Below are 23,353 nucleotides of genomic sequence, written 5' to 3' on the forward strand. Positions count from 1 at the left end.
CAGCCTTGACCTCTCATTCCACCCAGCCAAATTCATTGCTGCTTCTAAAGATGTGACTTTTGACACCACTGGCATTTTGCTGGTTGTGAAATAATGAGACTCACCCAAGGTGAACTGTACTCTCCATATATAACATAAACATTTTAAAAACCGTGAGGAATTTTGCACATAAATGTAGGTTTTGGTTTTTTTCAGAAGGCAGACATTTTTTCTCAACCAGATCACCTTTTGGAACTGTGCCTGAAGAGCCTAATTTTTGTGACAGGGTAGATCTTGAAACTCAAATTAGTCACTATATAAGTGTTTATGGCTATCTATTAGCTTTGACATTTGGCAGTTAACAAAATTAGAGGCCAAACATAATATATTCATAATAATTAAATGGGAACAAGAAGGTTCTAAAAGGCTGTTATTTGTTTCTTTTTATTTCACATTCAAAATATATACATAAAAATGAGCCCTCCTTTGTAAGAGTGGACATTTAACAGTCTGTCTTTGGAAGTACTGCACTGAGTCATGTAATTAAAATATTGTGTCATATCAAAAGGCAATCCAAATAGTTGCTCTGTAGTTTATCTGCCCCATAAATCTCTGCATGGTGTAATTATAATATTACATGTAATTGTAGTGATGTGATGACATATGTATCAAAGGGCAGACATATTTTTGGATCCATCTAAAATATGCCTGTTTTAGGCATTCTTTCTGCCTTGTCACATGTAATAATTATCTAATAGCAAGGAGATTAATGTCAATTTAAGAATAAAGACCTGATGTGTTAGCAAGCCCTGCTGAGGAAAAGATGTTGCTTGTTGAACTATTAAATGCCTCATCCTTGGCAGAGTATGTTACAGGCAAATACTGAGTTCCTGTAGCAGCATGTTAATGCATCTCATCTTCGACTAAGTGTTTGCAAAATTTGCTAGTCCATCCATCTCTCTTTTAAAGATGTTTAAAATTCTCTGCATTTTCAAAGCAAGTTGGTTGTGCTGCCTTAGATCTTTTCCACACATCTGCAGCATTGCATTGCAATACAAACATTTCTTTTCCTGTGAGGCATCATCATTCTGAAGATATTGGGGACCTAAATTCTTTTACACCCCTCAGAATTTACTCTGGTTTAAGTCAAAATCAGGATTTGTCTTCATAATTCATTAGGCTTGAAGTAAAGTAGTGCTGAAGTTTCCTATCCTTAAAAGGGAAAGTATGATTATGAAAATATTCATAAATATTCTTTGATTTCTGACCGTCTGTTGGTTTGGTATTAATATGATGTGAAGATGACATTATAATGCTTTATTTAAACTTTAAGAGTTGTTTCTGGCCAGCCTAATTTCCAAACATCACTTAAGGTAGTGGGCTTTTTGTGGCACAGCCTGAAGATGTATTTCATGGTGTGAGTGGCTCGGAGCAGACACGGCAAACATCTAGGTTGTTTTGGTGGCAAGGATGGTAACCAAGATAAGCTGCTGATTTTATCAGACTGGTGTGGAAAAGCAGAGACCCATTGGGCTGAAAGGTCTCTCTTGGAATGGCCTGCTCTGGAATGCTGTGGAGCTCTGTGGAAGGTTGGTCACTGCCTGGGTGACCCTTCAAGGAGTGGCTGAAGCTGCTGTGACCTGGGGCCATTCTCCTTCAATGAGCTCCTGCTCCTTAATGAGAGGGGTTAACCTGGGAGGAACCTTCCTCAGGATGGAGTTAGAGGGTGGAATTATGGTGCCAGAGCACAGTGCTGGTCTGCCCTGTCCAGCTTGCAGCCAGGGGGAATGTCCAGCTGACAGATCCAAAACATTTAACGTGCCATGAGCAGAAGGGTGAATCTTCTGAGTGAAATCAGAATGGAAATAATGAAATGGAAGGGATTTGTGGCATCTCTAAATTCAGGACTGGTATATACCCAAAGTGAAGATAATGCTGTGTTTGAACAGTGTGAAATCTGTGCAGTCTCATTTCATGTATGGCAGCTCAGATCTTCCAACCGTGCTGGTTTCCAAGGGAATTGATTTACTGTTACATCATTGTGAACAGTCGGGAAACGAAATTGGGAATGGAAAACTTGAAATTAATGTGGTTTATGCAAACATTAAGTATTTTATTTCAGTCAGGAATTGTTTCCCCCTTGGACTACAAGGCAGCAAGTGTTGCATTTGTTTGATCCATCACCATGGGTGAGTGGGAGGGTGAAGAAGGCTGAGTGAGGTGTGCTGTAAGCCTGAACTGTTAGTCCTGCCTTTTTGTTAGCTTTCTGTGAAGATCCCAGCTTGTTTTCCTAATGGATGGGAGATGCTGGAGCCCATGGAAGGTGCTCAGTCCTGGTGCCAGCTGCCAGCCAGCCCATCCATCCACAGGTGACCTGTTTCATGTGCATGGGCTTAGGAAATCCAGGCTGCTCCTGTGGGCATTGCTCAACACAAAACCCTTGCTGTGGTGCCACCTGGGACTGTAGGCATCTCATCACTGTTCAGCAGCAAACATCAGTCCCTGCTTAAAGGTGTTTGCTGCTTTAAATGGCACCTGCAAACAGGTAAATGTTTTTTTACATTTACATTTTCTCCCTCTGAGGTGTATCTGCTCTTTCTGCCTTCCTGCTTATTCCTGTTTATAATCACTGCTGTTGCAGTGGACAGTCTTGTCAGCACTTATGCACTCAGAGGGCTTTTTTTCCAGAGCACTTATCAGTAAAGGCAGTGTTGGAGTGTTGCTTTCAGCTAGGTGTAACATTGTGGAAATAAATTACAGAAAAGATCTATATTATTCTTAGTTTTTCATTTATTATAACTACTTTGGTAGTGAGGATGAGAGAGAGGAGAATGGTAGTTTCTCTTCCACCTGTAATTACACAATAAGACATATCTTATATAAAGATAGGTATGTTTGGTTTTGGAGTAATAGGTGCTAATTGCCATATTTTTTTTCAGCTCTGAAGTATGACTCTGTCCACAGATGCTGCATCTGTTTTGTACTGAAGGAAGTGTTTATGTGCACACTTGGTTCATTAGTTTTGTGACTGGTTTTGTGTACACTAAATTTGATGGCTGAAGGGGTTTTGCACAGCACAGCTCAAAATGTTTCACTTTCACAATAGTTTAGACCTTTTGAAAAGCACGGATCTTACAATATCTTTCCCAGAGTTTTTGCAAGTCTTAAATTTTCGTGTTTCACCTGGAATTTCCTGCTGAAGAATACCTGGCTTTTAGCATTCAGTGATCTTTCCTAATCTGCCTAAGCCCTTCAGTGATATAATGATTAACTAGGAGACAACATTGGTGCAGGTTGTGACGTAAAGGATTTGCACTGCCTGGTCTGGAAATGCCATTTTTAACCAGCAAAATGTCTTTAGAGTCCGGATAACAAGAGATTAAGAAAGGGCCCTGTTTTGTCATCTTTTCCAGCAACAACATGAAAGAAATCTATGATGTTTAAGGCAACAACTTTTTTAAAGTTAGCAAAGTGATAACTTTGCAACTTATTATTTACTTGTTTGTTCATTTTAAAAGTCAGAAGTAATTACCTGCTTACTGAACAATCTAGAACCTGAGATGTGATTGCTGTTGGAAAGCTCCTTTGCTTAGGGAAATATTGCAGAAACTGGACAATTAGACATTTTGGGAAGAGATATCCATTCTTGTTGATTTTGTTTTAAATCTTCACTTGTTGCAACATCTCCCTTGGTGTTCCTCTCAGCACATTTGCTGCCATTTAGGCAATGGCTTTGCCTAAACTAGGAAGAGTTTGAGAAAACAAGCTGCAAACTATATTAAACATTTTGATTAGCTCATTTTTAAACAGCATTCATCACTTGAGCAAGGAGGATTTAGCACTTTAAATGATGCAGTCATTGTCTATGCACATGCTCCCCATTTAGTAATTTCTGACTGACACAATTATGGATCAGTTTATCCAAGAGAACATTACTGTGAGCTTGGGGGGAATAATAAGGAAAAGTTAATGAGGAACTTTTTAATCAGTGACTTTTTTTATGAAAACCAGATAATCAAGGTACGAAAAGAAGAAATAATGTGGCTGTAGAAATAAGCTGCTGTGACTAGAACATGTTCTGTAACTTCAGCTGAGCTGCTAAAAGGCTCCTTGTTGTGGCCAGCTGAAGAGACAATGACTAAAATAAACTTCACCTGGATGATTTAGAATGTACCAAGGTAGTGTCATTTGTTGGTTCTACTGTTTACTTGCTCCTTTTTTGAATGTTGATTTGATTTCTAGTATATTTAGAGAAATAAAATATTTCTCTAAATATACTAGAAATCAAATCAACATTCAAAAATGCTCTAAATTTTTCTGCATCACTTGCGTTCATGGGTCAAGTAACCCAAAAAAAAGTGTATGAACTTGTGCATTAGAGTTTGCAGAAGTATTCAGAATCTTCCTCTCTTTCCTCCCTCTCTTTCCTCTCTCTCTTTCTTTCTTTCTTGTTAAGTCAAATTGTTTACCAGGGTGCTTACACAGATCTCTTGCATTTAAACAGTGATATCTAGGAATAACAAAAAAATCTTCAGAACCTGAGGCCTGTAGCTTGATTTTGAGTCATCTGAATTAATGGGTATTCATACAGAAATGTTTCCAAAGTTAAACTTTTCCAAGGCAAATTAATTTTTAATTTTTTTTTTTTTTTTTTTGCTTTGGTGCATGCAACAAGTTAAATGTTGCTGTTTAAGCAGAAGCACTGTTAGATAATGCAGAAATAACCCATAAAAACACCATATGTGTGTGTATATGTATATGTTTGAGGTCTGTATGTGCTCTCCTGATAATTCTGCATTGTCCCTACTCATAATTCACATAGACCATGTAACAAAATGCAATGTAGAGAGAGTTTGGGGGTTTTTGCTTCTGTGGATTTTCACATAGATGAGCACCATCTGTCCACACATTCTACTGTCAACACAATCACCCAGGGGCCACGTGCAGCAGTCTGAAGTGCAGCTTTGTCTTTTCTCTTTGGAGTGTTTGATCCACAGCGCTGGCAATTGGGTGGGAGTTAACACAAAACTTGCTGGCAGTGCAGGGGTTGCATCAAGAAAAAGATATGTGGTTGATTTATTAAAATGCTAATTAGGGCAAACAGAGGGAAGAAGTTTTCTGAAGAAGTTGGCAGATGGTCTGGATCTGTCCTACAAGTCTGATTTCAGTCTGCCTGTGAACAGAAAGAAAAGGAAAAAAAATCCAGTGAAAAAAGATTTGAAAAAGAATTGGCAGCAGCTGCTTTGTTAAGGAAAATACCTGAGTTTCTGACAGTGACTGTTTTTTTCCTCAATTTTGAAGGCTGACAGAATATGGAATGTTAGGCCTTTTGAAAACTGACTGTGAATTGGTTAACTTTGTTGCTTGTAAAAATACATGAATAAGATAAACTGGTGAAAAAAACAGTTATCCTCCTAAACAAAACTAATTTTACATACATTCAGGAACCTGTTTTTTAAATCTGCTGAAGGCATGCATGTAATTAGGAGGCTTACATACAATATTTTGCCAGGATGTGTTGCTGGGCTTTTATGACAGCATTTGAGAAAATTTATGGGTAGAATATTTTTAAACCCAAATAAGCCAAACCACATTGCTTCAATATCCTTTGAGAATACAGCCATTTCCTGAAGTGTGCGCAGCCACTGTGGGAGCTGAAGTTGTTTATTTTTTTGAGATTAAATTTGGCTGCGATCTGTTCCAACACTTGCCTGGAGAACCTTCACAGCCAGCACAGCTCTGAACTGCCTGCTGCTCACCTTGCCTTTCCCAGCCCAAATATTAACACTTGGATGGGGGACCAGCCTGTAAATACTTGAAATTTGGCCTACTGTTAGCCAATCAGAAGATTAATAATGCTGTCTGAATTTTGTCATCGTTGTCACTGGCTAATTATGGAGTGCAGAACAGTGACAGCTCCCTTTGGGGGTTTTCTGCTTGCCCAGGCTTAGAGAGAACTTTACCCCCAGTCCTGGGAAGTGTGGGGATGTGTCATGGTAGGTGCAGGGAAAACTCCTTTGCTGTGTGCTTGGAATGAGACACTGAATGTCTCTGTCCCCATGTCACTGAATATATGTGGCTTAAGATATACACATGGGAATTGTGTGTCTGCTAGCTGGAAAAATGTACTTGTGCTAGTGAGAAAAGAAGAAAAAACTCATATGTTTTGTACAAAACCAGCAGGTCACACTGGTACCTGTCCAGATGTTCTCTTGCTGCATTCCTCTTCCTCCTCCTGCGCTGTGAACCACAGCCCCCCAGTGCAGTGTGAATACCCTTTGAGTTGTCCCCTCTGTGGCACATAGGATGTTGAGCTGAAGTGGTTGCAAGGTGTTACAGGTCAGTCTGCTCATGTTGCTGCCAGGATTCCTGCCCTGGTGTGAAATGTCTGTCACTGAGAGCAGCCTTCCTGTCCAGCTACTCCCTCAGTGCAGTGATGCTTCCCAAAGTGCTGCTTTTCCATTTCACTTTGAGTATATCAGGATGGAGCTTCTGTCAGCCCCACTGGGAATTATTTCATAGTCTGATACACCTGAGGATCACAAAGTGCTGCATGATTATTCGGTTTAAATGCTTTCTTTATTTGGTCTCTCCTTTTCATTTACCCATCTTTCATCCACTGGTAACATTTTGCCTCTTCAGACTTTCACCTATGAGAGTCATCCTCACCAAATCCCAATTTTGTGGTGGTACTGTAAATCAGTTAGCATCTTTTGAGCACCTTGCCTCCCTCACATTGCCTTCTCTTTGCAGCTCACAGACTGAGCCTTTACCAGAGCACTGGGCATGCCCCTAGCTCAAAGCAATATTTGATATCCATGATATACTATGATGAAGTTCATACTGACATTCTTCTGGTTTGGTGATGGTGACATAAAGCAATGAAGTACAAAATGATGGAGGGTTATGTTCATTTTAAAGGGTTTTGCTCCAGCATCTGTCCCTGACCTGTGAGATTTTTGTTGGTTTGTTTGTTTAGATCTGCTAGAGAAGTCTCGTGTGGTGAAGCAGCCAAGGGGTGAAAGAAACTTCCACATTTTCTACCAGATCCTGTCTGGTGCATCAGAAGAGTTTCTCTGTAAGTGTTGCCCTTGTGCCTTGTTCACATGTGAGTTTTCTTTATATTTAACGTGCTATTCCATGCACATCATCTTTTGTGGGAAATGTGATATTGATTTGTTTTTCAAATAATGGGTGGTAGAATCATTGGTAATATGTGAAGTCCACATATGCTTGGATATTATCCAGATACCTGAGTCAGAATTACTGAATTAGTCGGAATTGCTGGCTTAGCAATGTGTTATAAACAAATTTGAAAACATGTTCTTATTCAGAAGGCTAATAATTAAAAGATCCTTGAAGAAAATCCAATAATAACAACCTATTCCTGACAGTGCTGATTCTGGGATAAAATTGCTACTAACAAGAATGCTGTTACTAATGATGCTTTAATTTGATTTATTAGGCAAGCTCAAGCTGGAGAGGGACTTCAGCAGATACAACTACCTGGGCCTTGATTCTGCCAGAGTGAATGGGGTGGACGATGCTGCAAACTTCAGAACAGTCAGGGTGAGAAGGAGCAGGGGCTGGCTGTGCAGGGCTCTTTCTCTTGGTCTGTCTGTCCCTGCAGGGCTGGGCTGGGAGGGACACCTTCTCTGAGTGCTGGGATAGAGCGTGTTTGCACAGGGAAACATGGATACAGCTGGGAAATGGGATCAAGCTTCTGGAGTATTCTTAGGGGAATACAAAAAGGACCAAAAAAAAACCAAACAAAAAAAGAATTAAAAAAAGAAAAAAATCAAACAGAACTCCCCCCAGACCAAAAAGAAACAAACAAAAAGAAAACAAAAGAAAGGCGGGGGGAAACTCAGATGCTTTGGTCAGATTCTGGGAAAAGTTATATTTTGTAGAGGCTTAGGACAGCAGTGCCTGAGCCTCAGGGACTGGGTGATGCTGACCAAGTTGAAAGAAAAGGAGAACTGGCATGGTTCTCCAGATGATTTGCTGTCCTGTTTTTGCTTGGTTCTACTCAGGGACAAGATGAATACAGGACCTTGTTACCCAGTGTGTGCAGATATGGATTCTAAAAGTGACAGGTCTGAGAAGACAGGAGGACCTGTTCATCTGACTGGGAAAAATTGGGTTGGGTTACAAACTAAATAAAGTGGCTAAAAAAAGTACAATGGTTCAGAAACCCAAATTTTGAATGAGTCCTAGAAATGGACTGGACTGAATGCCAGCTCCATTTTCACACCTCTTGTGTATTAAAAAACTTACTTATCTTAGCATAGGAATGATACCAGGCACTTCTAGTAGCAGAAGTGCTCATAAACAATTTGTAATTTTGCAGATAAATGGTGAATTTTTCAAGTATGATCTGTTTAAATGTAAATGCTTTTATCTCATAATTTTATTTGTCCCCTTTCCAGAATGCAATGCAGATTGTTGGGTTTATGGATCATGAAACACAGTCAGTGTTTGAAGTGGTGGCAGCCGTTCTGAAATTGGGAAATATCGAATTTAAGCCTGAATCTCGTGCAAATGGGCTAGATGAAAGTAAAATCAAAGATAAAAATGGTAAGATGAGATTAGTGATGGGAAGAAAGCCACTAATTTGTCTGAAGTCATTATTAATTTTGTTGTTTCTGCAGACATACAATATCCTTACATGTGAATTAGATTGTTTCCAGAGCTCACCCTCAGGCAGCTATAGGCTGCATTCTGTGCAATTTCAATCGTTCTGTTTGAAATGCCAAAAATTATTTTCTCCTTTTTCCCCACTTTATTAGCACTTTATTCTAAAATGTTAAATGGTTCCGTGCCTTTATGTAGCTACTTGTTTTTTCTGCAGTGGAGGATTTTTGTTCTTTTGCAGTATCTCTGCCTTTAGTGTCAGATTCATTTGGTGATATTTTTGCAGCTGATGTATTTTGAAAGTTCATTTTCATCTGAAAGTTTTTCATTATGAAAAGTAGTCTGCTATAAATGGAGAGAAAGTTTATTTTCTCAAAAATAAGTGGATAAGAAAGTGCTTTTAAAACCAGTTGCTCTGTTTCCTTGCACTGTGAATATTTTTAAAATCTTTGCTTGGCAGGGTGGTGGGAAGAGAGTGTGAATGGGGAACAATTCTGTTGAAGAGCATTTTGGGAAAATACCACACTTCTTAAAAGCTGGTCGTTTTGGGGAAGGAAAAGTAATAATATGGAAGGATTGATTGTATTTATACTTTGCTTTTTCTTGCTAGAACTGAAGGAAATCTGTGAGCTGACAGGTATAGACCAGTCTGTATTGGAGAGAGCTTTCAGCTTCCGGACTGTTGAGGCCAAACAGGAGAAAGTTTCAACAACACTAAACGTGGCTCAGGTAAAAAAAGCTCCTGATTTAAAAAGATCAGAAGATCTTTTTAGATGGCAATTTTATTCTGCATGATTAAATCATAGCTAATGCAATAAAAACTACAGCTGAAAGGCTGCACTGAATAAATCACGAGCATAAGTGTGTTTTTTGCTCAGTGGTTTCTAAATGTTAAGAGATGCTTTGGTGTCTGAATTACCCCCAAAAGGTGAGGGATAGGCAAATGTTGAGCTCTAGAGAATGTGAAAACAAGCAGTCCTGCACAAAGCACGTGTTGCAAGTGTTGAGGCAGACTGTTTTCATTTAGGACAACTGCTGTAATTCCATGTGAGCTGTGGGCCCCGGGGCTGCTGGAACCCCTTTGCTGCCAGAGTGAATTCATCTCCCCGCGGTGCTGCAGAGCCGGGGTGGCTGCCACCTGTGTCTCATCAGCTCAGGCAGCAGGAGTGGGGCTTCTCCAGCTGCAGCTGCTCCGGCCCCATGCCTGGCATGGGCATGGGCATGGGGGTGTGAGTGTTCAGGGGGCAGCTGGAGGGCCCCAGTTGTGGCTGCTGCTCCAGCCAGCCCGAGGGCAGAGCCGGTGCTCCCTGTGCTGGCTTTACTCATTAATAGCACCTTTAGGACACCTCAGCAGCAGGAGGGTGTTTGGCTTAGCCCAGCATTTATAACATTTTTCTTATTTCTTCTCTTCAGGCTTATTATGCCCGGGATGCTCTGGCGAAGAATTTGTACAGTCGCCTGTTCTCCTGGCTTGTTACCAGGATCAATGAGAGCATTAAGGTATTGTTGCTTTGTGCTTGTAAAAAGAAAAAAAAAATCAATAGGAATCCTTCAAATTAAAGTGGACAGTAAAACTGTATTTGCCAATTTCATTTCTCCTGGCTGTACACTGTTACACACAAATAACCTTATCACAGCTCAACAAATTGCTCTCTGCTCTGTTCTTAAGCTTGTAAAAATATTCACATTAAGTGTATTTTGGGAAACCATATGTAACATTTTAGTTTTACAGTATTTGACAGCCTGCTTATGAGATGCATTCATTTTCTTGAATCCCAAGTATGCAACGTACAGATGACAGACTCAGTGTTTGTTTTTCTTTAAGGCACAAACAAAAGTGAGAAAGAAGGTAATGGGGGTGCTGGACATTTATGGCTTTGAAATTTTTGAGGTAAGACCTTTATAATGGTAACCATTTTGTGAGAGAGCTGTTATTAAAGCTTAACAAAGTTGTTCATTAATTCAAAATCAGAATATATGTAATTTGACTCAATTGTTTTATGCCAGACCAAAAAAACCCAAAAAAACCCACTAGAAATGTAAACCAAGGAGAGATGTCTTAGTGTGTCTGGCAATTGAAACAAAAAATTATGAAAGTTATACTTGTGTTTTTTCACCATAGATAAATACATATTTATGATGGATAAACTAAATATATTTTGTTGTGACATACATTCTGAGCATAGGAGAAACTCTGGCACTGTCATTTCTGCCCTGAGGCATTTTGTGGATGTCTTTGAACAAGCTGTGTATCCTGAGAGGGATAAAAAAACCCAAAAACCAACCACCCAACAAAAACTATACATTTTTTTCCTGTCAAAATTAAACAAGGATTTATATTGCATTTCATCTCAATTCACTTAGGTAAATACTCTGTACCTAATCCAAGCTAAAGATCTGTGGCTCACTGCTGTTTGTTTACAATAGTATTTTTAGACTGGTGGTATTTTGAAACAAAACAATCAATGAGGAGTTTTTAATTGGGTTAGAGAGCACCGGGGACAGGGCATTTCCCATAAATCTTGTTCTGACAGTTTTTGTGAAGAGATTTATAGATCTTGCTTGGAATCTGTGTGTGCTTAAACTAGAAACTCGTCTGAGGAGAAAAAAAATCAGTAGAAAAATCCTGACCCGCTTCCCTACATCCCTCTTAGAAATCTGGGCAGGGTGTTGAAGCTGTGTGGAAAATGGGAATAAGTGTTCATGTGAGGGTGGTGTGAGTTTCATTTCAGAAGCAAAACATCCAACTAAGTGCAAATCAGAGTTCCTCTGAAGAGGAAGAGGAAAGCTGAGAGCTGCCTCGAGGGCTTGCTGAGCGGGGCTGTGCTGTTTGCATTAGACACAAGCACACATGTATGGAAATGCAGTGCCCGAGGTCAGATGGCTGAACGGGGAGCCTGGTGCCAGATCTCTTGGGAGCTGCTCCTAGAGGAGCTTTTGGGAGGCTGGCACTGGGGTGGTGCTGCTGGCATCCTCAGGCAGGGCTGTTTGCTCTGGCTCCCCTGTGCTGTCAGGCTGGACAGGCACAGGGAGGTGGGACACACGAGCCAGCTGGGGGACTGTGTTTGTGGCATGGTGCTCCAGAGATGAGGCTGCTTCTCACCTGTAATTGTCATCTTTTCTACATTCAGCATCTTAGAAGGTCATAAGTAAGTGGCCGAGTGCAGGAGAAAAGTTTGAAAAAAACAAAACCGAGCCTTTGCACTTACCTGTCATACTGAATTACAGTGTAGCTTTCTAAAAAGCTGCAAACTCAAAAGCTGTGGAATAATGTGGGTAGTTACTGTTCACTTCTTTAAATGCCAGCGATTTGTTTTCCTGGAAATCTGGGGAAGGTTTTGCCTTGTGACTTAAGGACCAAATTCATCAGTACATTCACACAAGGTGTGACTCTCTCATGAGTTTAGACCTATGGTGAGAAGAGCAGCCAAGCAACTTGGTTCAGCATCACGAAAATAACAGAATTATTGTTTATATTTAATTATATTAAAGCAACTAATCAATAAATAAAACTTTTGACACTGTGCAGCCACATAAGCCAAGGAAAATTTAGTAATGTATTAAGATTTATAGCATAACAAATGCAGTGGAATTAGGAGCATTTTGCTGTGTGATGTATTTGTAAACACTATAGCCAAACATTCAAAATATCAGCTGAGGTGTTGTTAATGGCAGTAACATATCCATCTAATTATGAATCAGTTAAAACCTATGACTAAAAATGTGCAGTCACCTCTTGAACCTAGTTCTTAAGTCATATTTTGATTTTCACATCTGTTCCTGAAACTTAGAGCTAATGTCAGCTCTACAAAGAATGTTTGTTGGCAAAAATGCACTTGAAAGGCTTAATCTCTAAATTTGTGCCTTTTAAATGTGGAAGCAGTTTGATGTGCTGAGGGTAGGAAGGCCTTCATTAATCATGTTTCTACTCAGGAATCAGGCAAGTTTATCATTAGTGCGTGGTCTTTGACCTGAAGTGGCCTTTACCCTGGAGACAGAGTGTATCAAAACCCACAAGAGGTGTAGCAGGAGTGTTTTATATACATGCAAAATATTTACACAGGAAGCTCAGTACCATTGGAATAAGCAGCAAGAAATGTGTTTACTGAAGGGTGATTTTTACATTTAATTTTTTTCTTTGGTTTTTAATGTTTTTGTTTTGTTTCCTAATGGGCAGGGCACAATATTTCTTGGGCCTTTTTTCTGTTCGGGATGATTCTTTGGATCATCCTAGAGTTCCTTGTGTAAGAATAGTGAATAAAGAAATTCTGGTTTACCATTCTGAAAGATCCTACACTTCACCTTCTTGATAACAATAGCAGTCTTGTTCTAGTATATGCAAACTGAAGATTTTAATGAGATTTTTTCATCTATTTTTGAAATATTGATTTTTTTTTACTGTTCATTGTGGTTTCTGCAATTTTCTGTAATTTAAGCTGAAGTTAATTTACAAGGGTAACTTGTGGTTTCTTGGAAATTAACAGGGAAAAGATATTTGGAGTATTGATACTGCTGGCATATTCTCTTTGGGATTTGGGTTCTGCTAGTATATTTATCGAACACATACCCCACTTTTCAGACAAACACAAAAGCTGTCCAAGAAAGTAGATATAAGGACTTGGCTGTCTAAAAATTCAGCTTAGGGAATTTAAATCTATCAATAATTCTCATCCTCTGTGGGCTTGGCAGATGTCAGCGGCAAGCTTGGCTAGGCAGCCCACAAAATAGGTGCTGTAAAGCTGTGTTTATTTTTGAACCCTGCCCTGCCTTTTGTGGGAAGCCAAATGTTGGGGCTGAATGTTTGCGGAGCGAAACGCTGAAATTTTGGGTGGCTCTGTGTGAATTGTCTGTGGGCAAGGATTTAGGGGCCAGGATTAGCATGGAAATGCAGGCTGGAGGGCTGGGCAGGTTGTGTAACTGGGCAGTGCCTGAAGCCTGACACCAATTGCTCCAAGGGTGTTGATGCACATTTCTGAGCAGCTGCCTGCGTAGCCAGTGTGCAGTTACTGAGATCTGAGATGGGCTCAGGATGGTGGCTGGTGGCACTGGGAGCTCTGGAATCAGCCTGGTTCCAGGCCTCCTGGGGTAGTTTGGGGCTGTTCCCATTTTATCTCATGTTTGATTGGGTGTTTTTAGGCAGAAAGTGGTTTCTGCATCTCTGCAGAAGGGGTGGGCGTGGTGGTGTTCACAGGAGTCTCAGGATGAGGGAACAGATGAGAATGTTGACTCTGTGTTTCAGAAGGCTGATTTATTATTTTATTATATATATTATATTAAAACTATACTGAAAGAATAGAAGAAAGGATTTCATCAGAAGGCTAGCTCAGAATAGAAAAGGAATGAAATGATAACAAAAGCTTGTGTCTCAGAGTCTGAGCCAGCTGACAGTGATTGGCCATTAATTAGAAACAACCACATGAGACCAATCACAGATGCACCTGTTGCATTCCACAGCAGCAGATAACCATTGTTTACATTTGTTCCTGAGGTCTCTCGGCTTCTCAGGAGAAAAAAATCCTAAGGAAAGGATTTTTCAGAAAATATCATGGCTACAGGATGGGGTTTGTGATGGAGAAGTGAAGGCTGCAGGAGGCAGATGGTGGGGCCTGGCAGGGCTCAGCAGAGATGAGCAGAAGGCTCTCTCTCCATTTGCTTTGGGTGTTGGGTTTCCTGTTGTGCACATTTCCTGTGGAGACAAGGAGCAGTAAAAATGAATGTCATGGAGTGAGGGTGATTATTTCATCCTGCCCAGCCCTTCGGAGACCCAAATGTCTGTCTGTGCTGCTTGCCTTAAAGGCTTTATTCTGAATATTCAGGCACCACTCTGCAGCTGGTCCATATGATGAAGTTAATGATTTGGAGTGCAGTTTTATGGAAGGTAATGCTGCCAAGCAAGACTTATTGTTGAAATTTGCCAGGCCTTGAGAAGACACTGAGAGTGTGAGTTCCTTCTGCTCAGTCCCTTGGTGGAGCAGTTTGTTCCAGGTATTTTAGCCTGACAAGAAACAGGGATGCACTGGTGATAGAATTGCAGAGAGGGCCTGGTTCCATTTGGTTCAGCAGAGGTGATGTGGCTGCCTTGTCTTTGGGGACAGCATCTGACCAACTCCTTTTGCTCCAGGTGGGCAAGAACATGCAAAGACATGGCAAAAAAAACACCAGTAAATAAAAGTATCACAGGTAAACCAGCCAAACAAGCCACCCAGCAGTAAAACCACATCCATTCCTCACAGTCTGTGATGCATTTTGATATCACTTGTTTTTATTTAAGGCAATTAGCTTGTTTCTTGTGCATAGAAGCCCCTTGAGGTAACAGAAAGAAGCTTGGTCCTGCTGCATGTACTGTGTAAGCTGTCATCTGGACAATGATAAAATGACAGTATCTCTGTTGAGGGAATATGTTAGAAATGTGAAGAATGCATTTGCTTCCTTTTAACAAGCTCATAACTGTGTTAATTGTCTGTTTTTAGAGGGAGGTAACCAAATAAGGAGCAGTAATCATTGAAAATGTCTTTCTGAGGTGTTTAAGGCATGAAAAAATAGGGGAGCTATTTCCACCTTCCCCATAAACCTGTACAACAGCTTGGTCCAGTTGCTGCCTGGTTGCTTTGCCTTTTTCTGTCCTGTTGATTACATGAAGGATGTTACAGCTTCAGAGCATCCAAGTGATTGCTCCTGGATCAGGGTCTTTCCCCCACACCCCAAAGGATTATTTTACAGGAGAAGGGTCTAGTTATTTGCTAAGCAGGATGACATATTAGACAACAAAAAAAAAATTCTAAGGAGGAAATTGACTTATCAGGGTCTTATTTTATCTTTCTTTTTTAACTCATCCATGGATATCTGTTTTGTTAGTTGCCCTAATCTCCAGACCATAATTTGCAGCTGCTTTTTCTAGGCTGTCTAGCTTACAACAGATTTCCTTTTTGAAATTGTTCAACCCTTTGCTGATGCCCAGAAGTTTATCACACACTGGCAAGCAGCATGCCAAAATGCGTGCACCCAGCCCCTCTGCTTCTTCTGGCAAACCCCAGTCGGGTGGGAAAGAGGAGAACTGAATTTTTAATCTATAATTGATCAACTTCTTCTGCTGGCAAGTGTTATGTGAGAGAGTTTTACAGAGAGGGACCCTTGGTTGGACTCTGAGGTGCCAGGGAGTTTTTAAAATACTGTTAAAGCAATAATTTTCCTTAAGGGATGGGATGCTGAAAGCAGAGGTGCATCCCAGGAAGTTAACCACCATTTAATTAATTGCATTACAATGTAAGTATTAGAGAGGCTTATTTTGCAACGTGCAGTTTTATGAAGTAAATCCCATTGGCTGGCTGCTTGCAGCAGAGGAAACACTTGAAATGCTGGAGCAAAAATACACAAATGTTCTGCTTCAGGTTGTGAGAATAATGTTTTGCCCTACAGCAGCTATTTCTGTCTGATGGCAGAGGAGTGGTTCTGATAATACAGGAGGTTCTTGCCTGGCTGTAATTCCTGTTGTTCCAGGACTGCAATTACCAGGCTGAGTTTGTTGGAATGATGGTACCTGGGTTTTCCCATGGATCACACCTGCACTGGGTTCACTGCAGTTTCTCATCTTTTTAAGAAGTCTGAATTTGGTTCAGACCTGTGTGCCTGGACAGCACAGCTGGGAGCACGCTGGATTTCAGAGTGCCTGGTTCTCTCCTGGTGCACAGAAACGGCTGAAGTTGGTTCAGCTACACAAATATGGGAAATGGATAATCCCCAAAGTTTTGCACAGATGCTTCCATGAGGTACACTAAGACATGGCTTGATTGCACATAGTGGGATATTTGTAATTAAAAGATGTGCCTCTCTGGTTCTTTGCATAAACAGATATTTACACAAAAGCCCAGTGCAGTCTGGTTTACAAGAAATAACTTTGATTGCTCAAATATTTGTACATGTAAACAGAAAAGAAAGGGATAAATATTGATAACTTGCCTTTACTAAATTTGCAAAAAATTTTGAAAAATTGTTAAAACTGAGTCACGTTATAACTGGTCATTGCTTTCTGAGATTAAAATAGTATCTTTTTTCATTTTCTTTAAATGCTGTTTTCCCATTTTGCTGATTTTAACTTCCTAGCATTTATATTCCTTAGTTTCATCTCATAAACTTGTATGCTTGTGTGGTCATACATAAAACCCCCTATCCCCAGACACCACAGTAGCATATAAATTGAATTTGCTGCTTGGTTTCACTCTTCATTCCACCATTCATCTCAGGGAAGTGAGTATGTTGGTCTTTTATCATCATTACTTTTGCCATCTGGCTTTTTCTCTGGGGGCCTGATGGAACTACTTGGGGTCACCTGCTTATGTTAGGAGGCAGTCAGAGACTTCTGATGCCTGGAGCTGTGTTGATATTTAAAAAAAGCAACCCTTCCTAAAGCTATTTGTGATAGAGCACAAGTATCAGTCTCTGTATGTCTTTTTCCCTTCTCACATTGATGTGAAAGTTCATTTTAATGTCATCAGTCCTGTTGATTTCAACAGTCTCATGACCTGAAATGTTTAGGGTTTTCTTTTCCTTTAAATACGGATGCTTTTCCTTTAAATACATCTCATGAATTATTTGAGTTGTATGTGCTCACATAATGTATTTGAAAAAGTGTTGCTGGGCACCTTTTTGTCAGTGTGGTTGCAGGCTTAGCAATGTATAGATGTTTGAGTTGCCTCTGAACAAGAATGGTGGCATAAAAGATTAAGGAGGAAGAGAAGACCCTGAGAAACACCTACAAAGGTGTGACACTGAGCTGTGATGTACCCGAGTCTGTAGGTTTGCATCCACATCATCTGCTTAATTTGGGAAAGCAGTGGGGAGGACACAAAAACGCTTAAAGTTAGACTTTATTGCTCAGGTGGAAGTTAAGAATTGATTCCTGCCTGATGGAAAGTTTTCAGTTTAAAACAGGTACCTTCCAAAGATAAGTTGCCTTATCTTTGGAAATTGTTGGAAACTGGGTGCTCAAAAGTGAATTGAATTCTGTACGGGGAGAGAAGGTTAAAAACTATCTAATGTTGATAGGAAAATGCCCCGGTTTAGATATTTTCTGTTCATAAATCTAATGGAGATCTCTCTGCCTAACACTAGTTAATTTTAGCTTTTTTTTGTGGTTGGTTTTTTTCTTTTTTTGTCAGAAATATTTTTTTCTGTTTCACGTTGGCATTTTACTGGTATAAAAATGTATAAAGTCAGCAACAAACCAAATATGTTTTTTTCAGATGATTCCACAGTACACACGTGGAATCTTTCAAAGAAGAGGTTAGGTAAAATATTAAGGATGAAATAATATTTTCTGTAGGGCTTTCAAGCACCTGTATGTAATAGCTGTGGCTCACAGATAGAACTTTGGAGCTAGTTTATATAATCACTTCATTTTTTGCATGGAGAAGAATTTTTTTTAGACTTCAAAACTTGCTATTCATGAAATACCAACCATGAAGGTTGATAAAGAATGAAGCTGTATGACACCATTATTTATGAAGTGAGAACTATGGTGAAGTAGGCTTTGATTTTTTGTCAGTGAATTTTTCTAGTCCCTTAAATTTAGTGTTGCATCTGATAAAAGATTCAGAGGATAAGCTGAGGGTGGTTGGTTGAGCTGTATCTATAAATTCAACGTGACTTTGAGAGACTGTGTGGTTTTACATTCCCTGAAGGTTTGACTTTGTATTCCACAGTGCTTTCAAAGGCGTAGTCAGAAAGCTGCTATTAAAATGCAGGGATTGAAGAGATGCCCTTGATATTAAAAATATCAGAATTGCTGCCAGGAAGAGAAGCTGACACCTTGAGAAGATATGGTCTTAATTTTGGGGGTTTTTTTTCCCCGTTTAAAATTTCCTAAGAATATTTGATAGCTCTTCCTCAAATTTTGGGTCTGAGTGCACTGCTTCTGTGTTGGTCAAACCCCTTTGTGTCACTTACTACAAGGGGCCAGCATAAGGAGCAAGTGGTCTCTGATGGCTGAGTTCCTCCATCCCTTGTCTCCTGAGTGGGTTTAGTGATGTGCTATCACTGATGTGGGTTATTCTCTGCTGCCTTCTAAAGAAAAAAATTGTCAGAAGTCCTTTAAATCCCTTCTAATTCTGTTGTATTCATTTCTGTAACACCTTCATTAAAATATTCACTAATTTGTGAATGTTTTTGTACATGCCTTGTAGAGCCCTCACATAAGTTAAATCAGATATTCATTAAGGGAGAATAAATGCACAGCCTCTGTTGCCTTCCTTAGAATTGCTTAGAGATAAGCACTAATTGGGTTTTTTTGGGCATGGTTTTTTAAAACCTTTTCTGAAGTGTATTTCATTTACCAAATATCTTCTGGTCTACTCAGAGTTAAGTGTTTTGAGAGTTTCAGTAATTTCAAACATTTTCCCCCATTTTCTTTGCCATAATGAACTATTTTAGCCTTTTGCTCTGTATTATTCATAAAGAATAACATTGCTGCTGCTCTTCAATAACTTTTTTCCTAGAATAGCAATTTTCAGTGGCTTGGCAATGTCAAATAGAATTTCATAGCTCAAAGTGAGCGATTTGTGGAGAACTCTGTGGATTTTGGTTTGCCTTTTTTTTTGCAAGCCATAAATATCACAGATACACAGCAAATCAGAAAAACATCTAGCAATTACTTTAATGTACTGTTAATGACCTTTCAGTTAGATGGTTTAGCTGGATTTTCTGTTCAGTTTCCATCCTCTGCTGATGACCAAGCCTGTATAATTTGTGAGTGAATAGTCCTGCAGCCCTTTTAATCAGAATGACCTGGTCTTTTGGAGCAGCAGTCTCTCTGAGTTGGGTGCCATGTGCCTGGCAGGAGGATGCAGAGTGTGTTTCACCCTTTCTCTTTGTCTGGGTGATGTGGCTGTTGGGCTCCTTTTACATCACACTCAACATATCTGAAGTGATGCCTTATCTGAATGTGTCAAGTAAACTTATACTCATTCTTCTTCTCTATTTCCTTCCACATTCTCCTCTTCTGTTGCACAGGTTTGTCTGCCCAAGGTTATAAATATGGCTTTTAGAGGCAAATATTACCTGGGGATTTAGAGACACAGCAATGCAAGAATGCTGTTCTGTGTTAGATTGTCTTAACCTCTTGGTTTATTTGGTAATATTTAGACAGTGCCTAAAGATACACTCACCCACAAAGATGTAATGCATAACATTTTTGTAGTACTTTGCACTTTCACTGATACAAAGATTGATCTACTTGGTATGCTAAATAAATGCTAATAGCTATATTCTGTGTTGTTCTGGAAGTAGAAGAAGTACTGACTGCAGTTTATGTAATTTCTTTTTCAACAGAATGCAGTAAGTATGGCTTGTTTGCAGTGCTGATTTTGCTGCATGCCAACTTTTAACTCTCTCATCTAGAGCTATGCAAGTTTTGCAATCTCTGAGTGATAATTGCAGTTGGTGAGAGGGGCAGCATTTGTGGCTGAGGAATTTTTGGTGATCAGCTGTGATTTTGCTTCATTTAAAACTAAAATGATACAAGTAATCTGTGCTACCTCCATATTTTCTAATCTGCTTGTGTGTTCTTAATCTCATTTAGCAACCAGATCCTTAATTCAAACATGCAAATGATTGCACTTGCCTTCAGTGATAAAAATTCTATCAGCATAATTTAAGCTTCCCGGGTGTTATGCAGCAGGTTATTTGGGAGTTTCAAAAGGCAGAGAGGCACGTCCCAGCCCGTGACACTGCCTCCTTCCCGTGCCCACCCCTCCTGCTGGGCTCTGCCCCACTCCCTGGTCCCTTCTGCAAAGGGTCACACATCTGCTTGCTCCCTAACACGGTTTTAGATGAATTAGCCTGCTAGAGGAGTTTTAGTCAATGAAGCTCTTTTGTTTCCCACCATTTCAAGGGGCAGTTTGTTGGTGGGTTGACCTCTGGAGCCAATAATCTCTTAACCCAGGCTCAGCTGCAGCTGGAATGGCAGCTTGAGCCTTGTTCTGTAGGGAAATGGGATGCTTTATTGGCTGCTGAGTGGAAAAGAGCTAATGCTACTGTCATGATTTTATTTATCAGACCCTGCAGGAGCCTACATTTTACATATGGGGACAGATGAGCGCAGGCAAAACTTTAGTTGTTTATTTCCTGACACCACAAGTGTCCTTATGACTCGTTCAAAGGAATCAGTGTGGAGGCATCAGGAATAAAACCTACAGAGGTTTTTGTCCCTCCCAACAGACAAAGCCTCAGGGAAGGATTTGGTCTAAAATTTCTGAACTAATCATGATCTCAATCAAATATTACTCCAGCCATCACCTCACAAAACTGGAGGGAGTAATAGAGTGACTTGTTGACCTGCAGCTGCTGTAACTCGCTCCAGCTGGGTTCCAGGCTGTTCACACAAAGCAAACTCAAACATGTTTCATCTGACAGGACAACAGCTTTGAGCAATTCATTATCAACTACTGTAATGAGAAGTTGCAGCAGATCTTCATTGAACTTACCCTCAAAGAGGAGCAGGAGGAATACATCCGAGAGGTAATACTGGAATGGATCTTCCCTTCCCCTCCTCCCCTTGTCCCTGTAAAGACACACAGGCAGGAAGGCTGGAACCATTTTTCAGGCAGCAGAGGCACTTTTTGACCACAGGGCTGACATGGAGCATGTTTGTGTGGGGCTGTGTGGTAGTCACATTAAGCAAAAAATGTTGGTTTGGCATTTGTTTCACATTATGAGTTCTCCAGGTAAAAACCAGACCCAGCTCTGATTCATTCGCTGGCAACCATGACTGGCAGTTCTGAGCAAGGGCTAATTGATTTATTAGAACACTAATATCACTTTCTGGTATTAGTGCCATTACCCTGCAGCCTGTGTTTTGGATTATACAGCAATGTTTGGGATGCACCCAAAAACAGCCACAGCCAGTCCTTCAATTGGATGGCTAAAATAACAACACACATGAAAGAAACTGCAAATAGAGTTTGGTTCCAGTGTTCTTTCAGGTTTGTATTGAAGGGAGCTGTGTGAGCTTTATGGATAAATTTGAGATGTTCTGTGGAGCCCAGCCTCTGGTGTTTGATGTTATTCTGTGAGTGAACATCAAGCTAAAGTTCTAATAGGTTTTAGCAGTGCTCCACATGATGCACAGAGCTCAGACAAAATACCAGCTCCCAGCTGTAAAAACTGGCACACACTGCCTGTACTCCAACTGGATGATGCCATTTTGCTATATAAACATTTTTAAAAATTACATAAAGTTCCTGCCTTATGACCCTGAGGATAACATGAAATTTTGGCGTCTCTTTTTAATTTTGCATTCAGTGGTGAACCATTATTACTGCAATTTGGTTCTTGAATTGTATTTGAAATGTTCTGAGAAAAGTAGACTGTAAGAAGTACCACAGAATGGAAATAAAGAATGAAATTAATATTTTCCTACTTTCAGTCCTTTGCCCTACCAGCACTACCTCGTGATGCATTGGCATCTCAACCTGGAAATTTTATCAGTGATATTTGAAAAATAATTGAGATACTAAGAACATCTGAACAACTGTCATACTCTGGATTTTTCAAATGGTCTTATTTAAATTAGCCCTCTTTCTTCCTCCCATTAAAAAAAAAAAAAAAAAAAAAAAAAAAACAACAAGGAAGAAGTTAGAAATGTTGATCTCAGGAGCTGCACGGCCATGGGCTGATCTCCTTCTGGCCAGTGGGAGCGTGGGCAGCACGGGAGGAGCCTGGCCCGGAGCCAGGGAGTGCATGGGAAGCTGACATGGGTGGGGGAAAGGAATGGAGAGTGACTTTGGCAGCCACTCAAGGACACTCATTTTGTGCAGATAATGTTAGTAGTAGATGATTGCTTTTTTTTCCCCTAATAAATGAATTGTTGTTAAGCATGAGGAATTAAATTTGAATGCAGTACCATGGTTAACGGGAATATCATTTTAATTGCTTAGAGGAAAAGCTCCCTCCATTGTTTTCCTGTTCATCCATTTATTTATATTTTCTTGTAGGGGATTGAATGGACTCATATCGAATATTTCAACAATGCTATCATTTGTGACCTAATAGAAAATGTAAGTTGTATTCAGGGACTTCTCTGGATTATTTTTAATGCATGGATTTAATTTAGCTGTACTGTCTGTATGCATCCTCATGCACTAAACTTTGTGAACATGCCATTTGTTGTGTTATTCATCTTACTTTGTGTAGCAGAAGTTTATTTTACTAAAAAGGGGTTTTCTTTTGTAGAAATATTCAGCAGTACCTACACTAAAACCAAAACAAATCAAACTTCTCTTAAATGTTTACATTTACGGCTGTTTTCAATAGGAGATATCACATGCTGCATTGTAATTAACATTTCATATGGAAACTAGAAAACTCAATTACATGTTACTGAATGTCTGAGATATTCAAAGTACTTGTACATACTGAGAAGACTTCCAATGTGAGAAAGATAAAATTCCCTAACAATCAGGAAAGAGCAGTTTTTAGCTGTTAACATAAAATACATGGTGATTTTACCATAAACTGGATACTTTCAGTTGAGTTGGAGTTCCTACAGTCTGAGTAAATGACATGAAGTTTCAATGTGAATTTTGTGATTCAGATCTCATAGAAAGGCTTTCAAAAATGCAAGTGCTAAAAATCTGTTGGAAATGGTCATGAGGTAAAAAGAGCCACACTTTGAGATGGCTCAAAGAATGTTTTCCTGGGTAGCAGAAGTCGAAAAAATGAATTATCTCTTTTTTGTGCTGTGGTGGAA

General features: G+C 39.9%; 1 protein-coding gene across 4 annotated transcripts in view; it reads left to right on the forward strand.

Moving 5' to 3' along the window:
- MYO1B (myosin IB) overlaps positions 1 to 23,353 on the forward strand; it is a 107,238-nt gene that overhangs the window by 56,377 nt on the left and 27,508 nt on the right. For all 4 annotated transcript variants that reach the window (XM_064718007.1, XM_064718009.1, XM_064718008.1 and 1 more), the window contains exons 8-15: positions 6,959 to 7,057; positions 7,445 to 7,548; positions 8,409 to 8,556; positions 9,224 to 9,342; positions 10,027 to 10,113; positions 10,439 to 10,504; positions 21,019 to 21,123; positions 22,599 to 22,661. In XM_064718007.1, the coding sequence (XP_064574077.1) occupies positions 6,959 to 7,057; positions 7,445 to 7,548; positions 8,409 to 8,556; positions 9,224 to 9,342; positions 10,027 to 10,113; positions 10,439 to 10,504; positions 21,019 to 21,123; positions 22,599 to 22,661 (791 nt within the window). The remainder of the gene's footprint in view (positions 1 to 6,958; positions 7,058 to 7,444; positions 7,549 to 8,408; positions 8,557 to 9,223; positions 9,343 to 10,026; positions 10,114 to 10,438; positions 10,505 to 21,018; positions 21,124 to 22,598; positions 22,662 to 23,353) is intronic.

Source organism: Zonotrichia leucophrys, chromosome 7 (assembly GCF_028769735.1).
Source record: "Zonotrichia leucophrys gambelii isolate GWCS_2022_RI chromosome 7, RI_Zleu_2.0, whole genome shotgun sequence".
In the NCBI taxonomy this organism is placed as follows: domain Eukaryota; kingdom Metazoa; phylum Chordata; class Aves; order Passeriformes; family Passerellidae; genus Zonotrichia; species Zonotrichia leucophrys.